The 17,845-nt window shown below is 32.7% G+C and overlaps 1 protein-coding gene across 1 annotated transcript; it reads right to left on the reverse strand.

The window, feature by feature from the left end:
- Positions 1 to 2,505: 2,505 nt before the first annotated feature.
- LOC147071212 (zinc carboxypeptidase-like) lies at positions 2,506 to 11,351 on the reverse strand. Its single transcript, XM_085948545.1, has 7 exons — positions 11,274 to 11,351; positions 10,680 to 10,975; positions 9,121 to 9,505; positions 8,557 to 8,641; positions 6,927 to 7,132; positions 4,491 to 4,575; positions 2,506 to 2,708 (listed from the first exon to the last, which is right to left on the reverse strand). Exons 1-7 carry the CDS (start codon positions 11,349 to 11,351, stop codon positions 2,506 to 2,508), a joined length of 1,338 nt encoding a protein of 445 aa, XP_085804671.1.
- Positions 11,352 to 17,845: the final 6,494 nt, after the last annotated feature.

The raw sequence follows: 17,845 nt of genomic DNA on the forward strand, positions 1-17,845 counted from the left end.
TAAACAGCACGTGTTGTAAACCGTGACCGGACAAAAAAAAACAGCCAGGGGAAAATGAAACATTAATTTTTGTGGAATCCATTTGTTAATTAAATTTTAAACGAAATACATATACTTATATATAAATGTTTAATATTGAAAAAAACTTAATTTCAAGTGAAATCATCAAGGTATAAAACCTATATGCTTTTATTTTTTTTATAATACCGTTATTTTGAAAATAGTGCATTTTTTTTTATATAATATAGAGTATATAAAATTGTATAATGTAATCACTGCATGTTGGCCATTTGGCGTAAATACTTCAATTTATCTGTTTGATTTTGATAATCATGCACAACTATTGCAAACACAAATATTAAAATTCCGTTTTTTATCTCTGCAGAATTATTATACTGATAATTTCGTTGTATCTAGTCACCCAATCATTTTGAACAATATATTATATTGATTAAGATGAGATATCCTAAGCTTACTGGCAACACCGAGTTAAGTTTATTTGAGGCTTTCTAGCGATTAGTAATGCAGAAATTAGGTATATAATTTGATTTATTATGGCGTATTGAAAATGTGTGCTATTAAAAATCAATCAACATAATAGAGATAGGACAATATCAATATTAAATTTATATTTTTCCTGAAAGGATATAGTTATATTTATCGTTGTTTTGTTTTGTCACTGTTCTGTTTTGTCATGGAACCGTTGTAAACATAACCAATATTTCTACACTGTTAATTTATATTCATAAAACTTTATTTATATTGGAGTGTATATTTATTTTACATTACATTGTAAAGATTGTGTATCAAGATATTAGGCTATATTTATTATTTATGAGTAAAATTATAATATATCAATAAATAAATAAATTTTGTGAATGTTGAGTTGGTAAATAATTAAAAAAATATATTAAAATATGATTTTTTTTATTAATTCATCATGGGCACTTCTGAATCGATTACAATCGCTGTATGGCAAAGATGAGTTTTGGTCCAATACAATAATTAAATTACAATTATCATATTGTGCTTTATAAGACACAGATGAATCGCCTTTATTTGCATCACCCTAATCCACTGTAATATTAATAGACTCTGGTAACGGCTTATTTTGTTTTGTTATGCCAAAAATGTATAACTTCTAATGCGCGTACATAAGTAGGTACACACACCGATTTTTTATATTATCACGACTCAATTCATATGCGCATACTATGCTGGTCTGCTAAGTAAACAGACAGTGTTTTTGGTTAAAGTAACATTTCTGTAGGAGATTAAAACTAATTTTTCGCTTCTATTATGTAAAATTATTGGATCGTTTTGACATAATTTCTAAATAGACAAGTGTCTTAGGAGTAAAGTATGGCTATATAATACGATCGACCAAAATCCAGCTCGCGATCAACGCGTTGGATAAACCTGGTATTCGAAATCATTTAAGTACAAAAAAAGCTCACTAACAAATAACTAACTTCATCTGATGTATATAATGTACGAATTTATTATTTTCAGCCCAAAACTCATACCAGCAACATTGACGTCATGTTTCGGGCTGTTCAAATCCATACAAGTATTTCTAGCGTGAGCATATTATAATCAGAATCAGGGGAAACTCAATTAATATAATAAGGCTTTTACTATACATCCTGCCATGTCTTCATATTTTTATTATTGGTGTATAGCTTTTTACATTTGGATGGAGCTCCGGGGCTGGGCCCCCTATATCCTTCATCTCTTGATCGTTGATATGAAAGCTTTGGCTGTTAGTAGTATTAGTTAACAAGTGGTAGAACAGATGTACATGATGATAATAAAAATATTATCTTCCTCCGATGACCGATTGTATCACCCGAGCAGTATTTTATTTTTTATACATTACATCCCCCTAAAAAGTCAGGGGAGGAAAGTTCCTTCCGTCCGCGCAATAGCGACGGGCGGCAGGTTGCCCTTCATCTAATGTCTTCATAACTACTTAAATTACATTAAAGACAATAACTAGATGAGAACCAATCATCAGGATGTAATCTGACACAGCTTCTGGGGGTGGATTGAAAAATATTTTTAAATAGGTAATCGATATTTTAAAATAATATACGTGTTTTTATTAAATCAATGTTTAAAAATTAACTTACAATACTCAATACTAAACTAACTGTATAAACTGATAAATAATAGTAAAAAGAGATATTTAATAGGTATTGATAATAATATAATAAACAATTCAAATTAAGATGAAAAATGTAATAGTCTAATAATAAGTTGTAGGTAATAATGATTTTGAATAGGTACAGTTCACGTTGAAATTATTATTAATTTAATTTCTGATTAGTTTTCCGGTTAAATGATTTAAATTAGGATGAATGTTATAAATTTAAAACCAATTTTTGTCAAACACAAATTATAAATGAATAATATTTATAAAAAATAATATAAAATTAAACATTTTTTTAAAAGAAATAAAAGATGATTTTTTTATCGTATTACAAAAACTATTCCGCCAAATTTTCAGTCGAGATTGAAGTAATTCATCGTTGCGGCTTTTTGGAACATGGCAACCATTGAATCAACGACTTCTTCACAGTTAGGGATTATCTGATCTGTTGGCAGGACAAATCCGTCCTTCCCGGCATCGCGAAGTTCGTAGACGTACACAATTGGGACCTTGAAGTTTCCTTTGACCCAGTCCGCGCTGGTACCGAATGACGGGTCTGAAAAATATATACTAATTAGTTAGACAAGTACTCATTGAGCTACAGTATAGTGTATACGCCAGCTTTGGCGGGACTTTCTATATATAGCATTAATGTATTGTGTGTAAAAATGAAATAACTACACAACTTTACTCTGATTTGGTGATTTATATGCCAGAGCTATTTGATAATAAACAGATAGATACAGATGAAATTGACGAAAAAATTACTTCTAGTTGCATTTCAATAAGGGCAATTTTTCAAACTGTGTTAATTTTTTTTTTTTAATTACAGATTTTTGGCAAATGTCAATATTTTTAAAACTCATTTGTCAACAGAGCCAAATATCAACAGTACAACGACTGAGATTTTTTTGAGAGCCAAATTTCTTAAACTTACTATATAGGTAGGTTGTAGTGCTATAGTATATTGTTAACGTGATATCATTCTTAATACATAATGATCTTATTTATTGATAAAAATTAAATTGTAGGTAAGGTATCTATAAAATTAAATCATGACAATGACTTAATGTGAACAATGACCTTGCATCTCCTTGAAAAGTTTGGGTAAGTCAGGTTTGTATGTTGTCTTTAATTTTAGGCACGATTCCAGGTTCTCATGAATAAAATGACTTCTCAATTTACTCTAGATAAGGTTCATGCTTGAAAAAGATTGTTCGCATGAATATGTAGAACCGGAAAGGGAAAGAACAGCAAACGCTAGTTTTTTCAACTGATCATATGAGTCAGGAATACTATTCCAGGTATTAAAAATCATCATGTCTTCCTTCTCCAGGTCTTTCAAAGCAAACTACTAAACTTGTGCTGTGAAACATGTTCACATTTGTTGTTCTCTAACATGTCCACATCAGCACAGAGATGTTGAAATTTTGAGCTCCATAATTTTTTATCCATAAGCTTTATCTATAATAGAGTTTATAATCTTAATCACCAATTCCATAAATTTGCAAATGTCTGCGCACAAAGCTCTTCTTGACGAATGGTGCAATGGTAAGCAAATATCTCGTGATTTTTTTTTCTTTAAAATAGCAACAACCCCTTTTCTTATGCCGGTCATACTTAATGCCCGTCTGTTGAAATGACACAATTTTATAGAGTGGAATATTATGTTTTTCCATACACTCAATTACAGCATTTGCAATATCCTCTCCACGTGTTTGATATTTGAGTGGCAATAATCTTACAAGTTCTTCTTTTCGACCTATAGATGAAATAAATCGTACAAAACGTGAAACTTGTGCTGTATCATTTATGTCACAAGACACGTTAACTTCTATTGATAAAGCTGAAACCAATTTAAGATCTTCGACTTGCTAGTTGGTTATTTTCGAAGACATTTTGACTTTTACATCTTTCACTGCTTTAGCTCGTACGTGATCATTTGTGGCAGAGCCACACCCAAGGAGCCAATGAGCCACATATGGCTCGCGAGCCGTGGTTTGCCGACCACTGATGTATCTCATTAATATATAAATATAATGATATCCTTTCAGCGTTATTGATTTCAGTCATTTCAACCACATCTTCTAATGGCATAATATGTACCGATGTACACAAATTAATGTTATTGAAAATAAATAAAAGTAAACATTAAATTGTTATTTAACCAAAAAAGGTTGGTACATAAAGACGAGCCTAAAGAAAAAGGAAAACACTGTAGTAAGCGAAAATACTTAAATTTTCTACGTGGAACAGAGGAATAATTTGTATATTTTGATATCATAATTGTAATCTATTTGTTTATCATGAGTGAATTCAATAATATGTAGATACTTACACAAGGTCTCAGCAATATTCCCAACTTTGTATTGGGTTCCGTATCTCTCAGCAAGAGCATTTATCGCAGCTTTCCCAATTTGTAACTGTGAAAAAATCTAATTATTAGACAAGATTTTTCCAAATTAAGGTTAACAAACTATGTATTGTATTAAAAGTTGTCAACTTTCAGTCAAATTAAAATCAGTTTATAACATTATTAACATAATATGTGAAAAAATGTGAAATAAATATACATAAAATATTATTTATGTTATTGTAAATGTATGTTTTGAGTGTATCAATAACCATTGTTAATTTTAAAGCTGTTACTATGGCAAAATTGCACAATATGTCTAAATACGTCATATGACCGTCCACGGTGCTTAACATTTGGTTGCGACAGGACAGCAATGGTTGGTCAAGTGTTAAGGGGGGACATGCTCGTCGAAGGTCAAAATTGAGTTTTTATTGTATATTCAAACCATGATCCTGGACACTCCTTAAACGTTGTAGATGATCTATTTATATAATTTTGAAGCCTTATTATCCTTTATAGTTATTTTAAACATTTGATGACTGCATGAAGTATTTTTGTTACATAAAATAGTATTCTTTTAAACCTCTCGCTCTAATGTTTTAGAATATAGTCATATTTCGGTACATAACTGTGCAGTGGTGTTAAGATTTTTTACATTTATTAATTTTTAAACGCATTTATAAAACCATTAGCATAATTTATTACGAGATAATTTTTGTAAAATATTCACGATAAAAAATTATATTGATAATCTCTGTGATCCCAAATTTGACAAGAATTAGGCATTTTATTATTCAAAAAATCGGCAAGATTAACACATTTCAAGATGATTCTAAAGATATTTATTATAAGCTATGTCTTTGACCATTCAAGTGTGATAAACATCTTATGAATAATGATTGCTTTATAATAATTATTGACCTAAGAATAAGGTAGTGTTTTTTTGAAATACGCCATTTCTTTTGTCATTCCCTAGTGGTTAAGCTACAACATACGGCCGTAGCCATAAATTGACAAACTATAATTGAAGTAGGGAGTAAAATGATATTGACGCGCGTGTTTGAACATGTACCGTTTAAAAAAAAATAAAAAAAAATTCGGTTAGGTACATGTTCAAACACGCGCGTTAACATAATTTTACTCCTTACTTTAATTATAGTTTGTCGTTTTATGGCTACGGCCGTATGTTGTAGCTTAACTACTAGGGAATGACAAAAGAAATGGCGTATTTCAAAAAAACACTACCTTATTCTTAGGTCAATAATTCTTATAAAGCAATCATTATTCATAAGATTTTTATCACACTTGAATGGTCAAAGACATAGCTTATAATAAATATCTTTAGAATCATCTTCAAATGTGTTAATCTTGCCGATTTTTTGAATAATAAAATGCCTAATTCTTGTCAAATTTGGGATCACAGAGATTATCAAAATAATTTTTTATCGTGAATATTTTACAAAAATTATCTCGTATTAAATTATACTAATGGTTTTATAAATGCGTTTAAAAATTAATAAATGTAAAAAATCTTAACACCACTGCACAGTTTTGTACCGAAATATGACTATATTCTAAAACATTAGAGCGAGAGGTTTAAAAGAATACTATTTTATGTAACAAAAATACTTCATGCAGTCATCAAATGTTTAAAATAACAATAAAGGATAATAAGGCTTCAAAATTATATAAATAGATTATCTACAACGTTTAAGGAGTGTCCAGGATCATGGTTTGAAAATACAATAAAAACTCAATTTTGACCTTCGACGAGCATGTCCCCCCTTAAGTAAATTTCCTTAAATCCAGAAAAGAAAGAAAGAAAGTGCAAACGTCTTTCCATATGAAGACTTGATATTAATAGCAAAAGGCTTGGTCAAAATAGAATACATGCATGGTGCCAAATGCTTTGTATTTCTTGGACGGAGCACAGGACGAACCAGTCAATCATCCAGAGACTGAAGATAAAAGAATGGCTCTCGACAATATGTCGAAGACAAATTCTACAGTTTTTTGGACATATTGTCAGGCGCGGACCGGACAACCTGGAGAGACTAGTAGTATTGGGTGGCCTAGGGATCTAGGGAAGCCGAAGATCGAGAAGGATGGAAAGTCATGGTCGCTCAAAGGATGACGAAATTCAAATGTGTTCACCATTCTCAGCCATGAGTGTACGACCAAGAAGAAGAAGTAATATGAACTACATTAATGATAAGATTTTTTTAAATTCTTTATGAAGCGTTTTGACTGGTCTAAGGGTTTGCTATTGTTTATATATATACTTATATGTATATATTCTGAGGGATCGATCAAAATTCTGAAAAAAACTCCCAAAAGTTTAAATCTTGACGTTCGAGTATTATAACATGTAATGGGTGTAACCTAAAAAATATTTTTAACTAATTGATAGGTACTGACCATATCATCATGGTTCTCCAAATGTTCAGAAGTATGCGCATATGGTATGAGAAGATATTGCCCGTAGGAATGGAAGGACAAGTAGACGTCAATTTTGTTTCCAATTTTTGCAATGAAATCAGCTAAGCTTTTCGTTTCGACTTCTGAGAAAGCTCTGTATCCTGCATACATCTCGTGGCATGGATGTCTGTTGGATCCTGATGGATCTGATGGAAAAACAATTAATCACTTAATTCGTTTCTTATGATATCTCTTTATCTAAATAATATATAGTGACACCGTCAAAAGGGTGTCATCCCCCAAGGATCCAATATTCAAAGAACCCAACTGAGTCCTGAACCAGCATTAAGCTCCAGCTAGTATTCAATTTTATTTATTGTAAATTAGAGTAAGATTCTTAAGTTAAAATGTCTGTGAAATATTTTTTTTTATATACATTTTCTTAAATTTAATGTATTCATTCAATTTGACATTACAATCCGATGTAAATCTTGTTACCACTATGTTTTTTTACACCATCAGCTATGTTTTACGAGAAATCAATATTAGCCCCTTACTCGATATATTAATTATTAAGTCCATGATCTGGGTTCAAACATATTGAAAAAACAACGTGTGAAATTGGTAAGCCCGGGATTTGGACCCGGGATCCATATTTTATAAACCGACATGTCACCGCTCGGCCATCGGGGAACTCATATAATGTTTTTTTATATACTATATACCTATATATTAAGGCATACCTATGTTATTTTAATTATATAATTATAACAAATACTACCTACCTCCTAATAGACTTTAAGACGGATGGCTTTTGACAGCGTAAATCATTTCAAATTTCAACGATTTTTTTTTTAATTTGCCCATTTCTATTTGTTTTTTTTTAATTGCATCGCCCAGTTTTGCATTTTGGCATATTCAGGCACTGTGCACAGTGCTAAAAGCAAACTTTCTCACTCAAAATATAGTTATTATGAATATAAGAATATAGAATATAATTTATGAAACCTGTCTAACGGATACTATGCTCGCTTTTTATAAGTATAGTCTGGTAAATCATCATAAATAAGTTCATACTTGGAGAACGCTATCACATTGTCCAAACTTACTTTGAAAATCAATCGTTGATTTGCACAACTTATAGACGTTGTTTTGCAGTAAACTAAACTTAATTATCGTCACTGTTCTGGCAGAAGACACTAATTCGAAAAAATGACATATTGAGTTAGTTGTACCAAAATGTTCCTTATTTCAAACTTTACCGTCTGGAAACCTCCTTAACAAATAAACCGTTTTTATTTTAAAGTCATCCTTTTAAGGATTACTTAATAAACTCACATGATAGACCATTTCAAACATTTTAACAACTTCAAAGTCAAATTACTCAAAACTAGTATTCTCCAGTTAGTGTGTTCTGACAGAACAGAGACGTTACGTTCAGCAATAAGGCTCCCTATTAAGCAAAATTGCTACATACATACTTCAATATATCCATATAATGCAACGTTTATAGTGGTTTACATTCTAGCGAATGATTTATTTTTTTAACTAATCAAGTTCTATCAGACTTAAAAAACACTTTTAGAAACAAAAGAAATATGTTTAACCATTGAAAAAATATTAAATTTACTTCCAAAGCGATAGCTCCAGTTCCTGTTGGGGTCAGTTCCTCTACAGGGACCATTAAAAGATCTTGTTTTACGCCAAAATCTCTCCTGAAAAATAAATACTTATAATAACATTTATATTGCATTTTTATATCGTTATTAGTCGTTTTTGCGACCAAGATTTTCAGTATTTTTACAGAAATCTAAAAGTTTAAAAAAAAACACAGACAAGTAGGCAAATCAGGCAAGTAAATGATCCCACGGTTCAGGTCAAAGGGTCAAAAATACACGCGGCATAAATATCGTCAAAAATACTTGTAATACTGGCAAGTCTTTAATTTTTGCTTTATGAATCCTTTCTTATGTCACACGGCTATTGTCACGTCTAGCCTTGGTGAATGTGAAAAACTGTAAACTATAAAACTCAATGCTCCAATTAAGTTAGCTATGGAGTGACTGTATAATTATTAGGTATACCTATACATATATATTTATTTCTATAAAAACCCAATCTTTCATGTTCGTATAATATTACTTAAGAGTTTCGGAGAAGCTGTGTTATTAATACATACTAACTTAATACTTACTGTCGAATGAGAGAACTCAAAACCATCAGGATTTGTGATTGGTACAAGATACCAGTCAAAACTCTCAGCAATCTGTCGAAAAGCTTGATCAGTACTGGTCAAAAGCTCGTTAATGAGGTAAGTGACAGTGGCTGATGAAATCCATTCGCGGGCATGCATACCTCCTTCAATGAACACTACGCGTTTTCCAGGCTTAAAAGAAATCTTCACGCCTTTGATTTCACGCCTTTCGAAAGTCACTCCTGCCTTCACGATAGTTACTATTCTCGGGAATGAGAGTGCGAGGCTGTCCATCCAGTTGTAAATTTCTTTGAGATTGTAATAGTTTGTCCAAGTCATGCCAGAGCGACCTAAGCCATTAGAGACTGTTTCTTTAGAAATGAGCCTAAACAGTGAGGGAAAAAAGTTGCTACGTTAAAAATTGAGAAATCGTACACATAAACAGTACTGATCATGACACTATTATTAATCAACTCTTCATAGATGTGTGTTGGTTTTTTTCTCATTGAATCAGTCACATAATATTTTGCATAATATTTACTAGAGTTTTAACATGGAACCTGTTTTACTCATGATCTGTGACGCAAAAACGTTACGAAAAATAGACGTAGAATAAACTATAGACGCGCAGCCCGCCCGCGCCCCGCGCCCCGCCCCGATTACTTACGCGCGCCGAGTATTTTCATTTTACTTTCAGTATTGGTTCAGTAGCCTACATTCTGTGCGACGTATTATTCGCCTGTTATTATTACTTATTTAGTTTTATTATTGTAATAACATAATTTTCAGAAAAGTAAAATTGTTTGAATCCTTTGGATTCGGTTACTTTGACAAATAAATTTTCTTTCGATTTTGGACAACAGCATTCAGAGAATCAGTAGGCAAAGCATGTTCTATATTTAATAATGTTAGCCATCAGGGCTTAAGTAACAGTCATCTGAGTGGCCAATTGTAATTTCTTTCTAGATGTCATTCTAGATTTCCATGGTTTAGAAGTAGATGTGTGTTTTGACATGTTTTTTATGAATAGTAACTATTGATAATATGAGTTCCTAACCTCCCCCACCTCCCAATTTAAAAAGTATTGTGAATACCCAGAATACCTACTAAATGTGATCCATATCTTCTTAAGGATCGAACATGGTATAATATAATAATAATAATAATAGATAATAAATATGATAAAAAGTCTGCAGATAAGAAAGAGTACACGATGTAATAATATATGTCGCCAAACTGATGTAAGAAAAGAGGTTCAACCAATTAACTGATTAAGGTAAATATTCCTATGAAAATAGAAGGAGTGCAGTGCATTAACATTAGCAGCCGCCACTGTTAATAAGTATATAGTATTTATAAATATTTCAACTATATGAAGATGTGCGTATCAAGAAAAATGGTATTCATACTGTTTTGTAAAACTATTAGATACCAATTATTGATATATGAATATATATTCATAATAATTATATAAACAAGTTCAAAAACAAGTTTACTATCTATAATAATTCGTAGCTACTTTTATATACTAATTAGCTATATAGAAAAAACAAACTCACTCCTGTACATTCTCAATCATCACTTCAGGGTTGATATTCGTCGTGTTCATCAAACTCTTGAAGTAGTTCTGATATTTAGGAGAGACCATGACATCTACGGGATTATCGCCGTTATTGGGCCCAGACCAAAAGTCTAAATTGTTATTTTCATTTTCCAGTTTGATGAGATAATTTGTCTGCTCCTGATTGGTCGGTTTCATTCGGTAGACTTTGTAGCCCTCGAAGGATTGGACATCGGCGCTGCTGGCTGAGCACCACGCGCCGACCAAGACAAATACCGCGAGGAAATTCATCGTCTGAAACATAATTTAACAAAACATAATTATTATTCTCTATAGACACAGAGATCATTGCTCATTTTTTATACATGCTACTATTTTGACTACCGTTTCCGAGTCCAATTTACAATCTATGTGCCTTTATATGGATCTTATGGGTTGAAAAAATGATTAACTATCATTCTTATTAATAATTTTATAAATTATCTATTTGAATTACTTTTTTAAAATAATTTTACTGAGACTATGACTACTATAAATAATATTATTGCTCATATTATATTTTCTCAAATTATTAAAAAAAAAAAAAAAATACAATTTTATCAAAATCTTCCGTCTTCGCTAATGCCAAGTCACATTTGAGCTCCCTGACTGTCATTAAAATGTAGGGCATTGTACCACTTTGTGTTCAGTATCCCCCTGAACATGACATTCATCGTAAAACTTAAAATCGATTCTGTCTATAATGACATCAAATCTTTTAACCATTGCGTGTACTGAACTTAGTCTTAATATTAACTTGAGCTCTTTTCTGTTCAAATGACTCTAAAAACATATAGATGGTAGTACCTACGGAATCACTCCAATACTATTGTCTACGGTCCTATCATTTGGTCGTAATTAAATAATATACTTGGGCATATTTTTTCATTGGAATCGTTCCAATATATGCATTCTATGATCTATTAGTATGACAAACCGAATTGGAGAGACTATTATATTTTTATAACAAATTAAATCAAATGAAAGTAATATAGTAGTAGCGAGAAGTAATACAATCACAGAAACACTCGGTGATAAAAAAATATATTTTATAACGTTTGTGATCCCAAATTTGACAAGAATTAGGCATTTTATTATTATAAAATATAATTATTTATCGTAAATATGTCACTATATAATGTTAACATTAATTTTACTAATGGTTTTGTAAATGCGTTTAAAAATTAATAAATCTAAAAAATGTTAACACCGCTTCACATGGACGTACTGAAATGTGACTATATTCTAAAACATTAGAGCGAGAGGTTTAAAAGAATACTATGTTATGTAATAAAAATACTTTATGCAGTCATCAAATATTTAAAATAAATATAAAGGATAATAAGGCTTCAAAATTATATAAATAGATTATCTACAACGTTTAAGAAATGTCCAGGGTTATGCTCTGAAAATACCCTAAAAGCTCCATTTTGACCTACGCTGAGCATGAGGGCCGTTAATACCGCTTAAAAATAAATCAGACTAGACTTATTAACCAAGTTCTTTCAACGATCGGATGCTAAATTTTGCGAGTTTTGATTTGAAAGATTACGTTGTAAATGTATGAATGCAGGTTAATGTAATTATTAAAAATGGTATAGTAACAACAAGTATTATAGTATGCCAACAAGTTGAGAGCTTTACCTTCAGATAACTTTAGTTACACTTAGCTGTGTTGTAGTTAATTGTATTTTATTTGAAAAACACTTACCTTTGTTTGAGATAACGTTCAGTAGTGGTACATATAAAAAAATGGTTTTCGTTTAAATATAGGCAAATTTAATGAAAGCCCCTCACTTCCCACAGTAAAAACAAGAATACATTAATAAGACTTTAGAATCAGTGTTTCACAAACTTTTTACATCTGTGGACCACTGCAAATATGAGAAACGTTTTGCGGACTAGGTACTATTGAAACAAAAAATATTATTTATATAGTAACGTATAATGATATCTGATCGCGGTTGATTTCGTCATTTTTTTGACCATGTCTGATCCTCATAGGATCATATAGACCTCCATAGAGTAGAGGATTGTATTAACAGATTTTTATTTATTTTTTTATTTTTTATTTATTTTAAGGACAAAAACACAGTGCACAAACACTTGGCATGGGTTTTGAAGATTTTATAGGAATTTTTAGTATAGGCATTTAGACGCCAAAAATTCGCGGACCACATGTTGAGAAAAACTGCTTTAGATAATAATAATCATACATGCCAATTAACATCGCCGAATTGTACAACATACATTTTATTAAACATACATTATTTGGAACAATTCAGCAAAACACCGATTAGAAATAATTTATATGCTGTAGATAATAATTAATATTAGTACCCATTGGGACTGAATCCATAAGATTTCGGAAAAAATTGTGGTTTACTAATAAAGCAAACTGTACCACACATAATAACGACAAAATGAACTAATTACCTGTATGTGATTATTCCATTCAATGGACGTCTTGTCAGCTTCACCAACGTATTAAAGTTGGTTATATATATATATATATATATATAACGCCGGAATGTTTGCATATATGTAATAAAGGTCTAAAATTAAATTTACTCGAACAGTTGGAAATTAATCGCGAATTATCCAAAAGAAATCACATTATTAATGAAAATTTGGTAATGCATTCGTCGCCAGTATTAAATAGAATTTAAACACACGATTAAGACAATTATACTAATAAGATTTTGAACATTATATTATTTAGAAGAACACTAACTGAGAGAGTATATCACAACCAATAGAAAAAACTTTTTTGAAAAAAGTAAGCCAACCGGTCGGGAATCGAACCCGGCATCTCCAACGGGTAAACGCCCCAAACTAGTCGCATTCAGCCATTATGCTACGGAAGACATACTAATGACGACAAATATTTAAGCTATTGGCTATTAAATACCTACCACTCAGCGCTCTTCGAAATCATGTTACTTCGGCAATCGATTTTTGTTTATTAAATCAAAGTAGGTAGTTATTTTACTATTACAACGATTACTAACCTAATTACCTACTAATTTACTATTACCCGATTACTAAACTAAAAAAAGTTTTTTCTATTGGTTGTGATATACTCTCTCAGTTAGTGTTCTTCTAAATAATATAATGTTCAATAATCAGAATGATATATTCTTAAATCTTGTGAATTATTCGTTTGAATAAAAGAAATAGTTAATTAAATAATAAGATTTTAATTGATTAATAATGTCAATAAACAACCAAAGTACTCAAACACTGTAATTTTGATAAATTTTGTAAATTTTGATATCCATTTAAAAAAATAAAAAAAACCCACTTAGGGTTTTCAAAGTATTAATAATATTACAATTAATAATAAGTGTACAAATTCATAATATTGCTGGAACGAATAAGAAAATGTATTCTGTCTCTATCTATACACGTATAGTATTTAAGCAAAGGCAAACGGCCTATCTGAATAGTCTTGATAATGGTGTTACAACCGAAATAGCTATCGACAAACCTTTTTTAAAAACCTGTAGAATTTAATATTATTTATATTTTCATTTCTTGTCAAATGGAATTCTACCAAGTAAATGCTAACTCAATTAATATAAATTGTACGTATTACATTTTACCGTAGCACAGTTTGCCGTGAGCTTTCTTATCGGAAAGAGATGACTGTATAGTCACGTATAGCGTATAGTATACGGTCATTTCTATAGCACCGAGATGAAAAAAATACGCGTTGTTCTGTGTTTCATTAATTACATATCTATTTTCTACTATCTTTCCCTTGTATTTCGGTAGTTTTTATTACGTATTTTAGGTATAAGTCGATTTACAGGAAGCCAGGTGGGAACCGCGTCAATTTTCATGGCCGATTTTGGCAAAATTAATGAATTCAAGAATGAAAACCTAACTTAACCTAACCTTACCACTGTCTTCCTATAAACCGACAATATCCGTGTCTTAATTAATCATGAATTTTATCTCAGTAAGTAGGCACTACGTTAAACTTCCCACAACCACCCGTCATATATGCACAGCCATGGATATGCACCGCCGCTTTCTATGACGCTTTAATACTATTATATTTTAACACTATTATTCATTTTAATCAAGTATTCTTAGTAAACAATATTTCAATACATTCATTTTGTATTAATTATTAATCTATTGGAGTACCTAACGCTAAAGTATGTAATTCATATGATAGTCTGTCTGTTCGACCACCCATCAATAGTAAATAAGTAAATTGCTCCTCAATTCAGGAAGTGTTCAGATATTAGCATTATGCGTTTTCTAATATTGATACAAAATACGTTCCAGGTCGACATCGTCAGAGACACAGATTTGTCTCTTCAGCATAACAAACTTAGCCCCTTAGACAGTCATGCACAACATTTTCTTTTCAAGTGTTGTTCACTGCATCCACGGACTAGAACATACGTTAAAGTGCCCACCACCACTCGTCATATATGCACAGTCGTGGATATGCACGGCCGCTTTCCATGACGCTTTAAACGTGTCTGAAAGAAGTAATTTTAAGTGCTCATTTCGTCCCGAGACGGAGCCGCACGGGACTGATGCTTCAACCATGCACCGTAGTGCTTAAAGAAGAAAGTCAAGAAAGATTTTTTTTGTTTTTTGGACTGGCTCTGCTGTCCGCTGACGTTAAACGCCCTGTGTACCCGTATACTGAATGTCACGAATTGAAGTGGATGAGTCTACAGAGGAGTCGGAATTATCTCGCTCCCCATATGAAGCTGAAAATTTCTCGAATGCCGCAAAGTTGACCTCGGTTGCTATCAGATCTCCATGTCCAATTGGGCCCGTGTGAGGACGGACCCTGGCAAACAGCTCCACTCGTTCGAGTTCCATAAGCGGGCAATCCCAGAGGATATGTTCAACATCTTCGTGGTCATGCCCGCAAGTACAACCCGGCTCATCTACTATCAAGCCAAACTCGTGGAGTCTGGTGGCGAAGTTGCCATGATACGACCCAAAGAGGTTGGATAGTCTTTAATATCAACGTCAACAATATTTGAGCTGGACGGCGGAAACCAAAGGATTAACATGAGCATGTCATAATATTTCATACCACAATATTCTTAATTTCTGGAGTTTATGTTTATCTTTTACACCTTTAAAGACATTTTTCTCAACGTTTATTTCGCCTACAATTTTTCATGATTTTTTTATCACAGGTTAAGTCATTTTAATTTTAATTTAATTGCTAATAAAATACGAACTTGCGCTCTGATGCATCATAGTCTTGACCAATATAATCTGTCCTTAAACAACGACGGGCAAAAAATCGAGAGCGTTGACAGTTTCAAATAAATATCTAGGAGTACACATCACTGAAGATAGCATTTTGTGAAGAAAGCTCGTTATCCGAATGGGAATAGCTGGAGCAACATTCAACTCGATACCGAGTGGCTGGGACTCACGATTTTACTTGATCAAAACCAAATGCCGCCTATTCAACACTTGTATTCTGATAGAGCTGCTTTACGGTATCGAATCATGGCTTCTTACGAAACTATTCAGAGAGCAATCATATACTGAGCAGATTTTTGCGATGTATACTGAGTATGCGGTGGTATGACTTCAGGAGTGATGATAAGATAAGAGAACGTACCAAACAGACTTGCATTACGCTGAGAATGAGGCGACATTGGACCTGACTTAGCCACGTGCTGCGGATGCCAGAAAAGAACCTCAACCTAGTTTGCCTGTTCTTCAAGCCAACAGGATTCCCGATATGTCCGCTTAATACTACCTGTATAGTGTATCTCTCTGTAATTAAAGGAGAAGCTCTCCGGCGCCAGGATTAAGACCAACCTGGTAAAGACTGCACCCCTTTTATACAATCAATTCGGATTCAGAAGAGACAAGTCAACAGAAGACGTCATAAGAAAAAAACTTGCGATCACTGAAAATTTCGAGCACAAGTACGTCCTTGTACGTATTCATGGATATTGCTTGTGTATTTGATAGGGCATATTTGGCTTCTTGTTCTTCAGAAGCTACGGCGAAAAGATTTCCCGGATTTTTTTGGCTTTAATTCAGAGATATTTTAGCAACAGATCGATCGAATTTTGAGTTGGATTCTCTTCTGTATGTAAATAGGCACAGCAGCATGGGATGCCCTCAGAGCTCTGTCCTCGGGTCGCTTTTTTGGAACGTCCTCTCCGATAATATGCCTAGGATACCAACTCCAGTATCGCCGCCTACGCAGATGATGCGATGCTGCTGGTCGAAGCCAAAAGCAGGGCAAATATTGAGGCTGCTATCGGCAAAACCTTACTATCTATTTTGGCTTGGGAGAAATCAGCATAAAATTTAACTGAAGCCATTGTCCCGAAGAATCCTGGAAGATTAAGGAAACAGACACCCATAGTCCGCTTGGGAGTTACTAACATTAATGTATCCAATAAAGTTACCTATTTCGGCGTTGAAATAGATAATAAGCTAAAATTCGATGGTCATGTCAAAACAGTGGTCCACAAGGCCGAGACGAATATCCAGAGAGTCGGCCATATTATGACTGGCGATGGATGGGGTCTAAGAATACGGATGCTATTTTATGGGGATCGCTGTGTATGGTAGAAGCTTATCCGAAAAAGTGTAGTTATCGGTGGATCTGTTTTAAGTGGTCAACGCAGTGTGGTGTTGTCAATCAAAAATGTCTACCGTACAACTTCAACGGACGCGCTCTATCCGTCTCGATCTGTATATTATACAGTTACGCGGCGCATCCACTATCCTCATCAAAGGCGAGGAGGCGGATATCAGCGACTTTGATCTTACGCTGCCTCCCTGCCTTGATAATGAAATACTATTCATGAAAAATCGGACTACCAACGTAAAGATCTCTTCACTTAGATTTTTCGGCAGTTTTGTATTATTTGGTTTTTGTTCCTTTGCAATTTTATTTTTTCTCTACGTGACCTTCTCTTCAGTGGGTACCCACTCTTAATTAAAATTCATGTAAATTCAGTAAAAATATATTTGATTGCATGGCGACCTCAGTCCTGGGTAACTGGTCCTGAGACATTTTTAGACATGAAAAAATGATGCCTTACATCAGACCATGTAGATACTTATTACTTATACTTTACTTATACTAGAGACATGTAATAAGTTTTT

The sequence above is a fragment of the Rhyacophila brunnea genome, unplaced genomic scaffold (assembly GCF_057557595.1).
Source record: "Rhyacophila brunnea isolate RB1 unplaced genomic scaffold, BYU_Rbru_1.0 scaffold_20, whole genome shotgun sequence".
NCBI classification, from domain to species: Eukaryota; Metazoa; Arthropoda; class Insecta; order Trichoptera; family Rhyacophilidae; genus Rhyacophila; species Rhyacophila brunnea.